Consider the following 16,143-nt stretch of genomic DNA (forward strand, 5'->3'; position numbering starts at 1 on the left):
CTGGCTCACCCTAAGTACAAGGCTACCAGGTCCTATGGTAACACAGCTGGTTTCTCCGGAGTGACATTGACAGGCCATGTCTAGATATCGATTCTCTCACCTCCGGTCCAGTTCTTCATGGACAATCCAATGAACATCATTCCTCCTCGGATACTTCAAATAGTAAACATTGCTTCCTCACGTTCTTCGAAGAGAAAAACGTCTTCGCATCATACATCTTTCTAACGTCGGACCGGTTCCGGTCTTGAAGTAAGCATCAATCTTTTTGATGCATTTCTTCATCAAGGCCTTCATCTCCCTCAGACATACAGTCTGATTCAATTGAAGACTTTGAGGACTTTGAGTCTGCAACAAAGTTTTCACTCAACTGTACCACCAACAGCTAAATCTTCTTCTGAACTACTTTTTATCACTATATTTATTAGGTAGTTGGGGACAGAGCTACCATTCAAGCTAGAAGCTGATTCTGTTTACAGTGCTGAATACTTGGAGGATTTAGATTGTCATCAACCTCCTAAAATAACTTTTTTGCTGTTTCTCTTTCTTAGCCTCTTCCTCAATCACTTGAACTCAACTCCCCATTGGAAAGTGATAACCACATGTGGATTGTAAAGATCATTCGAGAGGGATATTCTTTTCCACACAGCTTGGAAATTCCCCTTACAATTATGGGGATTCCCAGAAACTTTGACTTTATATATATTATGTGACAGGGAAGCTCCTGTCACTGGTTTAAAACCTGTTTTAAACCCTGCCACTCAAACAAATGTGCCTATTCCTAAGCCAAGGAAGCGGCCCATTAACTCTGTTCCCAGTACTAAGAGCAGACAGGCAGGGCAGAACAGAGAAGGAATGGCAGAGGAGAACAGAATACCTGTTCCCGGTCACTATAATCCCTTTTATAAATCATCTGGTAACTCTCTAGCTAAACCCCTGCTCAGGAAATCTGACCCAGTAAGGGCTAAGGAAAGGGGTGGAGCTGACAGGCAGAACCTTGCTAGAGCAGCAGTGAAAGTTACCCAGGAGCATAAAGCACAGCCAGCTGAGCACACCAGGAGGCAATCAGGAACTTGGAGGGAAGGGCCTGCCTTACAGAGCAGGGAACAAAAAGCTAGCAGCTCAGTCTTGCAGCCCTCTGCTTAGAAACTCCCTAACCCACAGTACTGGCAGACTAGCAAAACCTTGCTTCCCAAGCAGAGGCTAAGGGGAAGAGAAAAGCTCCAGGAGCAGGGCTTGCCAAAGGCTGCTTCAGAGGACAGCCTGTATCCAGATTCAGAAAGTGAGGAGTCTCTCATGGAGGTAGAGGGAGACCTCTCTGAGAGAAATGGCATGGACTGCAGCCCTGAAGCCTTGGAGTATGTGTCTGATTGCAGCACGGGTCAGTAAGGTACTGGGTGGGGGAGGGGAATGAAAGTTTGTTCTGAAACAATGGTCTAGTGCAGTGTTCTTCAACCACAGGTCCATAGAAATTTCCTGCCGGTCCACGGGGCCGGCATGTGCATCAGGCCCAAAACTGTGTTCTTCAACTGCCGGTCCACAGTGCGATTGATGCGTTATTAATAATATTATATTATGTGTATATATGAAAAATGAATGGAAAAAATAGTGTTACAATTAGGACTATGGGGGCAGGGTCTGGGGTGGAGACTGAGTAGAGATGGGCAGGGTCTGGCCCATGACTTAGCCCAGTGTTCTTCAACCGCCGGTCTGCAGACCGATACCGGTCCACAAAATAATTCTATTTCTGCCAGTCCTTAGGTGTAAAAAGGTTGAAGAACACTGGTCTAGTGTACTTAAGAGTAACAGTTCTGTCCTTAGGAAGGACTGTATAATGAATGAGTGTTGGAGGGGTGAATGTGAGGTTTGGTTAGTAGCAGAAATTAAACCAGAATCCCTGTATGCAAGCTAAGCATAGTGAGTGGGGAAGGGATACTGCTAACTAACCTTGAAGGGAGAAGTAAAGCCCGGAGTGGATTCAGTGACCTGACATTGCACAGCCCTGATAGTGGGAACTTTGGGAGGGGAATCTTAGACCATTAAAACAAAGGGTGGATGGTTCCCAGCCCCTGCCCTGAAATAAAGTGGGTGGTGGGGGTATTTAGAACTCAGGAGGTCAGGTGGGGAAAACTTCCTGAAGCAACCAAAGGCGTAATACAATAGTTGTTCCAAGTCCAAGGAGGGGACAGCTGAACTTTGATTTGGGCGGGTCTTGAAACCCAAAGGCTGCCCAGAACTGTGAAAGTCTGGCAGCAGCACTAGAGAAAGAGAAATTATATTTAAAAGGAAATAGTTTTGGCTTTTTTTTCTCTCCTGAAAGAAGCAGGGACTTGCTATAAAAGAGAACTTTTATTTATAATAAATCTTTTCCATGCCTCATCAGCCAGTGTGGCTGCCTTAGACCCAGTGCCTTTGAGCTGGGTAATAAAACTTGGAACTGGCAATTATTTGTGGAGTTGTTCTTTTCTGCTGTGTTTAACCCAGAGTGGTCCTCCAAGGAGCACTCAGACTTGCGCTTGGGTCGGGAGCCGGGTTGCCAACCCTAGGCTTACTCCTGGCCCCGTCACAATAAATACCAGTCATTAGTGGTAGAGTTTATTTTATTTTATTTTTTTAAAGAAAACTATTCCATTAAGATTCTATACCTCAGTGCCACCACCGTGTGAAAGGCGCACTATGGGCACCTTTGGCGGTCCTTTCTACCAGTACTCCATGTTGGCGGTCAAAGTGCCAAATCACAATTTCTATATCTCCTGCTATGTAAAGCATCTTGTTCGGAAATTGCCTTTTTACCTTCCTTCTCAACGTCTACAGGAATTTCATCTTATCTCTTGATCCTTTCCCCTATCTAGAATGTATCGGGCTGGATCTGCTTATTCATGGTCTAAGGAGGAATCTAACATGGGTGTAGAGTATGTAAAGTTAGATTCTTCCACAGGGTAGTGGCATTCGAAGTTCCTTCAAAAGTAGTCATGGAATTCATCTAAATTGATCTAACGTACTTTCAATATTCTTTCCTACGCTTCATTCTCTTTCTGGAGAAATGGCTCTTCACTCTCTTGTTTCAAACAAATCTGGGTTTCCTACTTACAGAATACAGAGTATTCAGTTTCAAAGAGCTTCTCCTCAACTTTTCGTCTCATTTGATCCTTATAAGTTGAGATGTCCTGTATCCAAGAGTATTATATCTATAGGGTTACCGATTGGTATCATTTTTTTCTTATGATCAAGCTGGGCTGCAATTGGGAGTTGCATCACAGTCCACAAGATCTGAGCTATGGCAGCTTCCCTTGCATGCCTAAGCTCAACTCCTATTAATGAAATATGTAAAGCTGCTATTTGGTCCTCAGTTCATACATTCACCTTTCATTATTATCTGGAACGTTTGTCCAGACGGGATGGGCCCTTCAGCCTCTCAGTATTTCAAATTTGATTTTCTACAAGGCCAACACTTCCACCATCCCATTCTGGTTAGCTTAGAGGTCACCTACATGTGAGAATATGCTGCCTGCTTGTCCTGGGATAAAGCACAGTTACTTACTGTAAAAGGTTTTATCCAGGGACAGCAGGCAGATATTCTCACAACCCACCCACCTCCCTTAGTTGTCTTCTTAGCTTGCTTACGGAACTGAGGAGCCACAAGCTTGCATTGGGCGGGAAGACGCATGCACAATGCAGGCAGTTTGCGAACTTTCTTGAGTTCTTAAAGTGACGATGCACTTTTAAAGCTGACCGTACCGGGGCTCTGTGGATGACGTCACCCACATGTGAGAATATCTGCCTGCTGTCCCTGGATAACACATGTTATGGTAAGTAACTATGCTTTTTATATTCTGCCTTTCTGGAAATGCACATAAATGTAGAATAAAACATATCAAACTATCAAAAAGGGTTATTTTTGATACAAGATTTGTATAGTTAAAGTTAGTAGTAGTAAAGTATGCATTTTTCTATTTGCTTATAGTTAATCAAAATGTTTTATTGTTCTTTAAGAGTTCTATTTAATAAAATGTGCTAAAAATGTACATTGTAGTACAGACATGGGCAAACTACGGCCCGCGGCCCAAATCCAGCCCATTTTTAACCTGGCCATATTTTGTCTGCAGCATAAGGCAGGGTTTCTAAATGCATGATACACGGGCCGCCTGTCCGTATGCTCGCTGCCGCCACTCGCCTGCTATATTTACATACAGTGTCGCTGGTGCTGCAACGAAGGGAAGGGAAGGGCCAGGCGTGTACACACAAGCCTTCTCCCGACATCAATTCTGATGTTGGAGAGAAGGTCCGGGATTGGCTGGCCTGGACCTTCTCTCCTATGTCAGAATTGACGTTGGGAGAAGGCTTGTGGGTATGCGTCTGGCCCTTCCCTTTGTTGCGGCACCAGCGGGGCTGTAAGTAAATATAGCAGGCGAGCGACGGCAGCGAGTGGACGGATAGGGCAGGGAGCCAGCGGATGGACAGATGGGCGGGTGCTGGACTGGGAGGAGGGAGGAAGAATTGGCGGTGGGTCGTCTTGGGGGCAGGCAAGCTTCGGCGCAGCTTCGGGGGATGGCTGGTGCAGATTGGCTTGGGGGGAGGGAGGAAGGGGCCACTAAGGACATAGGAAGGAGGCACCGGGGGCATAGGATGGAGGCACTAAGGACATAGGAAGCTGGCACTGGGGGCATAGGAAGGAGGCACTGTGTCACTAAGGACATAGGAAGGAGGCAGTGGGACACTAAGGACATAGGAAGGTGGGCACTGGGGGCATAGGAAGGAGGCACTGTGGCACTAAGGACATAGGAATGTGGCACTGGGGGCACTAAGAACATAGGAAGGTGGCACTGGAGGCATAGAAAGGAGGCACTGGGGCACTAAGGACATAGGAAAGAGGCACTGGGGGCACTAAGGACATAGGAAGGGGCACTAGGGACATAGGAAGGAGGCACTGGGGCACTAAGGAAATAGGAAGGAGGCACTGGAGCACTAAGGACATAGAAAGGTGCACCAAGGACATAGGAGGAAGGCAAAATGCGCAAAAAGAAAATTTGTGAGGATTCAGCAGCTGGCAGCCGTGGCAGTGCTGTTTTCTCCTGCAGCATCAGAACTCCTCCCCCCCCCCCCTGTCGCCTGGCCCCTCTGTCAAATTTAAGAACCCATTGTGACCCACTGGTCAAAAAGTTTGCCCACCCCTGTTCTAGTAAGGCAGACACTCTATTCCTGAACCTGTGGATGGTCAACCTCTTCTCGCGAGAACTCTTGTCTGGAGCTTCATTTGCTTCTCCCTCCCTTACCTCTGGAATCTGAGTTTTGGACTTCTCAGGACGTCCAAATTCGGACTTAGACACACTTTTGAATATGTCCCTCTATTGCCCCACTATTGAAAATGCCCCTTCTTTTCCATGCTGAAGTGTCCTGTTTTAATTTGTTTTGTGCAACTCGCGTAATAATATATTAAACACTACTTGGAATCATAAAGATTAAGCAAAACATTGGATTTTTATGAGGGTTTTTTGTCTTCTGAATCTTTTCCCATTCTGATATATATCCTTTTTGAGATGGGGTGACCAGAATTGCATACAGTTTTCAAGGTATGGTCATACTGTATACAGAGTCTTAATTGTATTCTTGTTTTTGTTTACCATTATTTTTCAAATAATTTCTAATTTTGTATTTGCCTTTTAGGCAGCTGCAGCACACTGGGCTGAAAATTTCAATCTATTGACAATGATGACCGCAAGATTTTTTTTTGCCTTGGGTGGTGCCTCTTAATCCAGAATTCTGTATTTTGTATCTGTAGTTGAAAATATTTTTCCCTATGTGCATCACTTCATTTATTCATTTGGGTCTGAGAGGCTTCAAAGGGATGGCAGAGAGGTGCACTGATAAGAGAGAATATGGGAAACTGAAGAGAAGGAAAAGGGAGAGCTTTGTGGGGGGGAGGGGGGGAGGAAACCTTGCCTTCTTCCCTCACACTGGTTGCACCCTTTATTCTGCAAAATATTTATGCACACATACATTCTGTACATAGTTATCAGCTGCCTCCAGGTTTTCCCAATTGGGTTGATCTAGTCCTGAGTTTACCCTATTACAAACAGAAATCGTAGTATTGCTTTTGTAGGGAATGCAATTGGTAAATCAGAACAGTTACTTTATGTGATATACTGTAGTTATTAACATAAAAAGTTAAACCAAAGTGGTTTACAGTTGTAAAAGCTGGGGTAATGTTTCTAAAATCAATAAAAACAAAGAAGGTGAACAATCAAAACACAAAACCAGTACATGGTGGCCAAAAGGGGAAGGAAAGATTTACAATATATTAAAGGGAAACTGGAGGGAAGAACAACAAAACGTAAAGGGGGGAAAAAACCCAGTATTAACCAATATGGAAAAAAAGCTATTGAAAGGTTGTATCAAATGCCATTTAAAAAGTCTTTAGTTGTGACTTAAAAGTTTTTGAATTATTTTTCTGCCCTTAAATATAGTGGAAGAGAGTTCCACAAAGTAGGGGCCATTACCGAGAAACTAGAATCCCTATTAACATTCAAAAACATTCATCAAATTTTTTTTATTTTTATTCAAATTTTACATTTTAAACAAGCACTTCAACTTGAATATGGATTAGAATTACAATATAAGAAACAATGGAGGTGACCCTCAACCAAAGAAAGATTAAAGGAAAATAATATTCATTGTTTTGTCCACAATAATCCAACACCTAAGTAAATTCAATGAAGAAATACAATAAATCATTTATCAGGATATAATAGAAGTAAGAGAGACTACTTCCGGCAGCCGGTTCATTAAACTGTAGGAGCCACTATTGAACCAATGGTTAACCCCCCTACCCCACCCCCCGTCCTTGGCCACAACAAATTGTAATAACTGTTTGGGTTCAAAAAAAGAAAACATTTTCTTTCTAATGAGATGCAGCATTTAGCAGGAAATTTAAAAACAAAGGAACCACCCAAAGCTATAACTCTAGGTCTGTAAACCAAAAGTCTTTTCTTCTCTTCTGCGTCTCACGAGATATATCGGGAAATATGCAAATAGTTGAGCCTAAAAAAGTATTTTTCATATGCCGAAAATGTTCGAAAAATCAAAAATCCCTAACAAACTCGAGCAAATGAAACAGTAAGAGTAGTTCTTTCAGTTATTACTTCAAGGGAACTTTCCAGGAAATTTGTTAAGTTCAATCCACATGCTTCTGGTCCTACTGGGGTCTGTAGAAGTAGAGCTTTCCCCTTTCCACGGTAATATATTGCACTCTAACAATAGGCAGTAGGCTTTCTTCTGGTATTAAAAGAATTTCTTTTAAGTATTTCTGGACCATTTCCAGACCAGAAATCACTGGAGACTTGGGAAAATTCAAGAACCTCAAGTTATTCCTCCTCTGTTTATTTTCCATAAATTCTAGTTTTCTATGAATGAAAACAGTTATCAAATTTTGATGAGAGGAATGGAGGTTCCTTTGAGGGGAGTAGGGAATCGGGGTAACTATCCAAAAATGAAGGGAGACCAGAAGAATGAATCTGGAAAGAAAGTACATTATACTTGTGGAGGGGCATAATAAAAAAAAAAAGTCTAAGTCCCCTTTTGGCCTAGGCTCTAAACATTGAAAGTAGAAGCAGGAAAAATGTCCATTCTCAAAAAAAACCGTCCAAAATAAAGGTTTTTTTGAGAATGTCCTGCATCTAAGTTCAGCTGTTTAAACGCCCAGACCACCACTACGTCTAAACTTACAACACATAACCAAAAAAGCCTAAGTCGCAAACGTCCAAAACCAGAGCTTTTAGGCGAAGGAAGGGCCAGTCCTTCGCCTAAAAGCTGGATTCTGTAACCGGTGTCTGTCAAAACCGGTTACAGATTCCACCCCCCCCCCCACCCCAGAATTCACCCCTCCCTAACAATCGTGGCAGGAGAGATGGCTCATCTCCCCTGCCGCGATGGCGATCGGCCCACCTCCGAACTGCCGCGACCCGTGGCAGGAGAGATGCCCAATCTTTCCTGCTGCGGTTTGTGGCAGTTCAGGTAGAGGAGTGATCGCTATCGCGGCAGGGGAGATGAGCCATCTCTCCTACCGCGATCGTTGCGGTGGGAGGTGGGCAGGTTGCCGGGGCTGCTGAGCTGATCGCGGCATCCGCGATCAGCTCAGTAGCCCCTTTTCTGGCACTTATACCTATTTTAACTTGGTCTAAGTCAAAATGTATAAGTGCCGACTAGGCAACCTGTTTAAACTTTTGGTCGGCCACCTCCCGTCCTTTCCCCTCCTGTGAAAATGCCTCTTTTTGCTGTATGCGTTTAGAGGCAGGGTAAAGGCCTAAGCTAGTTTTACCCCAAAGGGTATTCTGTATAAATTTGGAACATATGTTCTGACTTAAGTAAAGGTGTAATATGATCATATTTAGATCGACAGTAAAGCAAGCAAAGTACAGTATTTTGTACAAGCTGAGGATGACAAATTTGATATGGAGAAAGATCAATTAAAAGAGAGTTACAGTAATTAAGTTTGGAAAGAATCAAAGAATGTAAAAGAATCATAAGTGAATTACAGTTTAGGAGTGACGAAGCTGACAAAGTTTTAAGAATGAGAAAGAAACAACTCTGAAAATCTGAGAATGAAAGAATAAAAAATTGTCTATGGTTACACCAAGAATTTTAATGGATGTGGAATACGGTAAAGCAGTACCTTTCATGATGAAACATGGAGGGGTTAATAAACATTTAGTAAAAGAAAAAATCATAGTAAATGTCTTCTAAGAATTAATTTTCAACCTATTCAGTGATATCCTGTCAACCACTGCATCTAGTTTATTAGAAATTAAGGAATAATCATCAGGACACAATCCGGGGAGCCGTATTGTGGGAATGTTATGCTTGTATATTATATAGAGGGTATATTACCCAAGCTCAGCTTTTCAAATTTGAAGGCATTGCCTCGCCTCTGTGTCTCAAATGTGGTCGAGATCCGAACACGTTTTCACATGCCTTGTGGGATTGTTGGTGTATTCGGGCTTTTTGGGTTGAGGTGGTTAAATATTTGGGCTCCCTTTTGGATACATTTGTGGCGGGCACCGTTGATCAAGTGGTGCTGGATATACCGGGGGCTTTTAGATCCTTGCCCAGGGAAGCTCATTGGCTGTGTCATAAGATGTGTCTCCTGGCTCGCAGGTGTATTATGCAGCACTGGACCTCATCGAATCCTCCGTCTTTTTGGCATTGGAGAGCTCATCTCCATGCGTTAGTTCTTTGGGAGGTGTGTGAGGTGGGGGGCTCCCTTAAACATCGTCGGTGCTTTTTGCTTCTTTGGGACCCCTATTTACGTTCCTTGTCCCCCTAGGGGGCGCAGCCTTATTCTTAATACCCTAGCTTAATAGTGCAATCTCCTGGCCGGTTCTGGATCCCTGCATCTCTCTGCTCTGAGGGGGGGGATGGGTTGGGGGGGACTGTTTTTGGAGGAGATGCCTTGTTCATTTGTGTGCCCTGGGGTCATCAAAGTCCAGACCCTGGGGGAATTTGGTCTGTGGTTTTTCTTATTCATGCCTTTGCATTCTTCTCTATCTTGGGAGGGTAGTGGGGGAGGGGGGTGGAGAGATGGTGGGTGAGACTAGCAGGAAGGGGGGAACAGGGGGGGGCCGGGGTTTGTGGGTGGTTGTAACTGACGCATGTTTTTGTCATGATGTACTTTGTTATGCAAATCTTTTGCCCATGTTCATTGTTTTCTGTAACTTGTTGTTTTCTCCGATTCTGCCGGTTTTTCATGTCAATAAAAATTGTTTACAATCTAAAAGGATAAAGTAGCTGAATATCATCAGCATAAAAGAAAAAAAAAAGTGAATCCAAGAGACTTTAAGCTCCTGCATCCATTAGGGTAAACACAGGACTAGGTCAACCCTATCAGAAAAATCTGGAGCCAGTTAGCAATCCTGTGTGCACCCTTCATCCACAAAGGGGATTTATAATGTTCTATTTTACGTATTCAATTAAAGATTTTACATTTTTTGCACCATTTTCCTTTTTTATTTTGATGCATAATTTTCTGGCTGTTATTAGTGGTAAAGATTGGACTGAATAATCTGTTCAGGGTGCAGTTATGCATTTTACATGATACTTAAGAGTATGGTTTTTCAGTCAACAAATAAAGGCCAGACAGATATGAACAGTTCAAATTACATCTTTCTCTATTTTTTATCCTTAGGTTATAGGTGTAGAAAAGACAGATGCTACAGCTAAAGCTGTTTCTGTTAGTACCAAAGGAAATAGAGTGTTCCGTTTCACTGAAGTTAGAGATTTTGATCAATTGGTGCAAAGACTTCGAATTAAGTGTGGAACGCTTTCAAGTCCTCAGCACACTGTGATTATTGAGGTAAAGACTCTTTTTTAAAAAAAAAAAAAGTCAACTGATTACAGGGAGTTATACACTGCTTCTCCGTTACTGAAGGATATGTTCTTTTTTCATCAGCTTGCCAGTTTCCAGTCCATCCCTGATTTTGCCCTACCTGTTTACCGTATTTTCACGCAAATAACGCGCACCCGTATAAAACGCGCACACGGGTATAGCGCGCAGAAATCACGATGATATGTACAAAAACTTTGGTATACCGCGCTCACGGGTATACCGCGCATGCTGCCCGACGCTCCTTTCGCCCGCCCTGACTTTCCGACTCTCCGTTCACCCCCCCTGACTTCCGTGCACTGTCCCCCCTTGAAGGTCTGTCCCCATCCTGAAAGCCTGATGCCCCCCCCCGACGTCCGATACATCCCTCCCCCCGAAGGACCGCCGACTCCCCAACAATATCGGGCCAGGAGGGAGCCCAAATCCTCCTGGCCACGGCGACCCCCTAACCCCACCCCGCACTACATTACGGGCAGGAGGGATCCCAGGCCCTCCTGCCCTCGACGCAAACCCCCCTCCCCCCAACGACTGCCCCCCCCCCAAGAACCTCCGACCGCCCCCCCAGCCGACCCGCGACCCCCCCTGGCGACCCCCACGACCCCCCCACCCCCCTTCCCCGTACCTTTGGTAGTTGGGCCAGAAGGGAGCCCAAACCCTCCTGGCCACGGCGACCCCCTAACCCCACCCCGCACTACATTACGGGCAGGAGGGATCCCAGGCCCTCCTGCCCTCGACGCAAACCCCCCTCCCCCCCAACGACCGCCCCCCCCCAAGAACCTCCGACCGCTCCCCCAGCCGACCCGCGACCCCCCTGGCGACCCCCACGACCCCCCCACCCCCCTTCCCCGTACCTTTGGTAGTTGGCCGGACAGACGGGAGCCAAACCCGCCTGTCCGGCAGGCAGCCAACGAAGGAATGAGGCCGGATTGGCCCATCCATCCTAAAGCTCCGCCTACTGGTGGGGCCTAAGGCGCGTGGGCCAATCAGAATAGTCCCTGGAGCCTTAGGTCCCACCTGGGGGCGCGGCCTGAGGCACATGGTCGGGTTGAGCCCATGTGCCTCAGGCCGCGCCCCCAGGTGGGACCTAAGGCTCCAGGGCCTATTCTGATTGGCCCACGCGCCTTAGGCCCCACCAGTAGGCGGAGCTTTAGGATGGATGGGCCAATCCGGCCTCATTCCTTCGTTGGCTGCCTGCCGGACAGGCGGGTTTGGCTCCCGTCTGTCCGGCCAACTACCAAAGGTACGGGGAAGGGGGGTGGGGGGGCCGTGGGGGTCGCCAGGGGGATCGCGGGTCGGCTGGGGGGCGGCCGGAGGGTCGTGGGGGGGGGCGGTCGTTGGGGGGGAGGGGGGTTTGCGTCGAGGGCAGGAGGGCCTGGGATCCCTCCTGCCCGTAATGTAGTGCGGGGTGGGGTTAGGGGGTCGCCGTGGCCAGGAGGGTTTGGGCTCCCTTCTGGCCCGATATTGTCGGGAAGTCGGCGGTCCTTCGGGGTGGGGGTGCCGGGGGGTCCTGCCGGGGGGGGGGATGTATCGGACGTCGGGGAGTCGGCCGGGCAAGAGGGCTTGGGCTCCCTCTTGCTCCGATCGTGGATGCGGGTGCGGGTGGGAGCGCGTGCGAGCGGTCTTTCGGGGTGGGGGTGCGAGTGGTCCTGCCGGGGGGGGGGGGATGTATCGGACGTCGGGGAGTCGGCCGGGCAAGAGGGCTTGGGCTCCCTCTTGCTCCGATCGTGGATGCGGGTGCGGGTGGGAGCGCGTGCGAGCGGTCGTTCGGGGTGGGGGTGCGAGTGGTCCTGCCGGGGGGGGGGGGGATGTATCGGATGTCGGGGAGTCGGCCGGGCAAGAGGGCTTGGGCTCCCTCTTGCTCCGATCGTGGATGCGGGTGCGGGTGGGAGCGCGTGCGAGCGGTCATTCGGGGTGGGGGTGCGAGCGGTCCTGCTGGGGGGGGGGGGATGTATCGGACGTCGGGGAGTCGGCCGGGCAAGAGGGCTTGGGCTCCCTCTTGCTCCGATCGTGGATGCGGGTGCGGGTGGGAGCGCGTGCGAGCGGTCGTTCGGGGTGGGGGTGCGAGCGGTCCTGCTGGGGGGGGTGAATCGGGCGTCGGGCGGGGTGGGAACTATGTTTTAAAACTTTTGTATACCGCGCTCACGCATATAACGCGCGAGGGGTATGCGCGGTAGGTAAAAACGCGTATAACGCGCGCGTTATATGCGTGAAAATACGGTACTCTTTCTATCCATACTTTATAAATTGTAAGTTATTCATAGCCTTATCATAGGTTAGGTGATACATAAAATCAGCTAAATAAATGAATGATAATACCTTTAGCAACATCCATTTTAAGTTATAATTAAAGGTGTGTAATACTGTATGTTATGACTATCAATAATTTTAGAATCTGCTTGTTTAGAGTTACGTGATGCTGAGCTAGCAGCAGGGCTGAAGTGTGGTGAGCTCCCATCCCTCCAGCCAATAAAACTTTGTTTTAGGATCGTGACTGTGGATGTTTAGTTCTAAACTGTTTTTGAAAACTACAGCTAGACCACCAGAGATTTTGATGATGACCTCCAAAATTCAACATAAAGATAGAGATTGTAGCCGCGTGGGCGAGTCCAAGATGACAGAAGATGAACCACTGTGAACTCACTCAGTCAGTGGAGATAAGAGCGGGTATTGGAGGTGTCTGAGAATAAAAAAACTACAACAAATATTGGATTCTATGGATAAATGGATAGAAACGCTAAGGGTAGACTTTCTAGCTTAATGATTTAGAGGATAAACTGCAGCAACTAGAAACTTCACAGCAGTCCCTTCAGTCCAAACTTACAGCTTTAGAAGAAAAGGTTGATGATTTGGGGTATCTAAATCCATAAGACTCAGAAATTCAAGGAATCCTGGAAACACTTTTTCCCCAATCTCTGCAATTTCATTCAACTGCAGGCCTCTTGCACATTGAGCATGCACATAGATTGAGACCTTGACACACCATTGATCAGCAGCCCATACCTGTGATACTGAAACTTCTGAACTTTGTGCACAAGCAGGAGATTTTGCAAGCATTACATGCAGGTGGATCACTTCAGTATGACAATCATAAAATATGTTTCCAAGACTTTTTGGCAGTTGTAGCAAAACTGAAGGCCTTTGTTCCATCTTGCCAGATCTTGCACTAGAAAAAAATATTGATCTGTACCAGTAGAGCAACTCTTATGTTCTTATATAATGCAATTTGAGAGGAAGGACAAATGATCGCACAGCATAAAGCAATTACACTTGCCCAGAAGAGTTTCCATACTTTATCCTGCAGGCACTTTTCAGCCTCTTCTCAGGCTGGAAGCGCCGACTTGTTTTCAGTTTACTACCTACTTAACCTCCCTGAATCACTGAGTCTTTGATCTCGCTTCGTCAGTTTTTCCTTCCATATTCAAAGTGCCATATGTGCACTCAATGCCACAGGAACATTTCAGGCAAGGATCCACATAATTGGTGTATCCAGGGTCTGAGTCCTCAACATTGGGATAATTATTACACGCTCTGCTCTAAGTTGCTGAAGAGGTCGCTTATATTGCTGTTTGAAATTTGGGGGGGAGGGGCAACTTCAGCTTGTGTCTGCCAATCTATATAAAACAGCTCAGGAGACTTGCAGAAACCAGAACTTTGAAAATATAGAGTTCTGTTACACAAATATGGTGCCATATTTCATAAAAGATGCTTATCTGAAAAAATGCATTAAAATTATTCTGAAGTATAACTGAAATATAACATTGTGCAACAGTACTTTGTGCGAGTGTCAAGGGGCATTGCAGAGTAGTGTTTAAAATTCTCTGTGTATATTTTGTAGGCTGTTGATTCTGATAATATTACAGACAATATTGAGGAGCAAGCAATAGCTAGCCAGAAAGGAAACAGCAGAACAGTGAGCACTGAAGCTTTTATGACTGTCTTTCATCCTCAAGATGCAGAAAACCTTGATCCTAAAATGGTAAGATTTTCTGAACTTCTGTATTCTACAAAAAATTAAATTATCAGTGCCTTCAAAACAGAATTTAGAATTCTATTTTTGTTTTCTGGTAGATATCTGATTTCTTTATAATTCATGAACACTCCCATAGAGGGATGTTGTTATTTTATTAAGACTTGTGTGAATTAATTAGCTCATTTAGACTAAATCCTTTCAGGAGAAAAAGTGCATCACAGTAAGAGTGGTAGAGTTCTTGGAGCGGTTGGACTGGGTAGTGAATATTACCAAAAGCAAATCTCATCCCCTTGCAGGTGATAGAATACATAGGGGTCAGGCTCAATATCAGAGAGAGGGCTTGGTGTTTGACTACAGCAAGGAGCAGAAAGTGCAAGCACAGCTTTATGGTCTCCTTAGCATCAGATCACCTGCATGCTCAAGACTGCCTTCAGTTGTTGGGTTCCATTGCAGCAGTGTTAGAAATTTTGGCATGGGCTAGAGCTCCACTACACGCATCCACTACCGCAGTGTTTCTCAACTTCTTCAAGCCAACTACCCCTAAGTCTAACAAATAACAACAGAGTATCCCTGCCCAAGCTCCACCCCAAACCCGCCCAAGATCTGTCCCTGACCCCACCCCCATAATAATAGTACTAATTGTAATGCAATTTCTTCCATTCATTTTTCATGTACACAATATAATCTTATTAACAATACATAATGGTAACCACAAAATTAAAAAAACACAAATCACACTGTATGCAGAAAAAATGTTAATCATTTATATTTATTTTTTTTTCCAAAGAGGTCAAGGCAGATGACTTTAAAATATGCAATGTCACCTCAGGAACAGCTACAAAAAAATAGTCAAATATAGTGCAAAATATAGACAACAGATATAAATTCTCAAAACTGACATATTTGGAACACTAAATTGAAAATAAAATCATTTTCCCTACCTTTGTTTTCTGGTGATTTTATTAGTCTCTGGTTGCTCTTCCATCTGACTGTGCATCCAACATTTCTTTCTTTCTGCCTCCTGTATGCTGCCTCTCCTCATTCCCTTCCCCAACCAACATCTTTCTCTGTCCCTCCATGAGTCCAACTTTTCTTCTTCTCTCCTCCACCCCCATGATAGCAGATAAAGGCCAAATGGCCCATCCAGTCAGCCCATTCACAATAACCATTATCTCTTCCTCTCTCCAAGAGATCCCACATGCCTATCCCAGGCTTTCTTGAAATCAGACATAGTCTCTGTCTCCACCACCTCTACCGGGAGACTGCTCCATGCATCTACCATGTGTCCTTCTCTCTCTCACTGTCCATCTGTCCTTCTCTCATTCCCTCCCTTTCTGCAAAGTGAATGGGGAAAAAGAGAGAGATCCAGGGTGCACCTCTCCCTCCTCTACTGCCACATCCAGCATTTCTCCCTCTTTCATCCCTCGGATCATGTGCAGCATCTTTCACCACTGCCTACCAGTCCCTTGCCCAACGTTTCTCCTTCTATCACCCCTCTCCAGTACATGCCACCTCTGTCCCTCCATTCCCTCAAGCACTATGTCCAACATTCCTCTCCCTTGCATCCTTTTCAATCTGTCCCACTGTTCCCTCTCCATGACCATTCTATCATTTCTCCCTTTCATCCTTCTCTTCCCCGTGCATTTTCATCTCACTTCTCTCTCTCTGTGCCCAACAATTTTCCTCTGTCTTCCTTTCCCCATGTGTACCATCTCTTTCCCTCTCTCTCTCACACACTCATGCCCCAAAATTCTCTATTTCTATTCCCTCCCTTCTATGTCCAAAGTTCATGCCCCTCCCT

The 16,143-nt window shown here is 45.7% G+C and overlaps 1 protein-coding gene across 2 annotated transcripts in view; it reads left to right on the forward strand.

Moving 5' to 3' along the window:
* Window positions 1–16,143, forward strand: part of TBC1D8B (TBC1 domain family member 8B) — a 153,655-nt gene that overhangs the window by 54,268 nt on the left and 83,244 nt on the right. For both annotated transcript variants that reach the window (XM_033945881.1, XM_033945880.1), the window contains exons 7-8: window positions 10,175–10,342; window positions 14,208–14,348. In XM_033945881.1, the coding sequence (XP_033801772.1) occupies window positions 10,175–10,342; window positions 14,208–14,348 (309 nt within the window). The remainder of the gene's footprint in view (window positions 1–10,174; window positions 10,343–14,207; window positions 14,349–16,143) is intronic.

This window comes from Geotrypetes seraphini, chromosome 5 (assembly GCF_902459505.1).
Source record: "Geotrypetes seraphini chromosome 5, aGeoSer1.1, whole genome shotgun sequence".
NCBI classification, from domain to species: domain Eukaryota; kingdom Metazoa; phylum Chordata; class Amphibia; order Gymnophiona; family Dermophiidae; genus Geotrypetes; species Geotrypetes seraphini.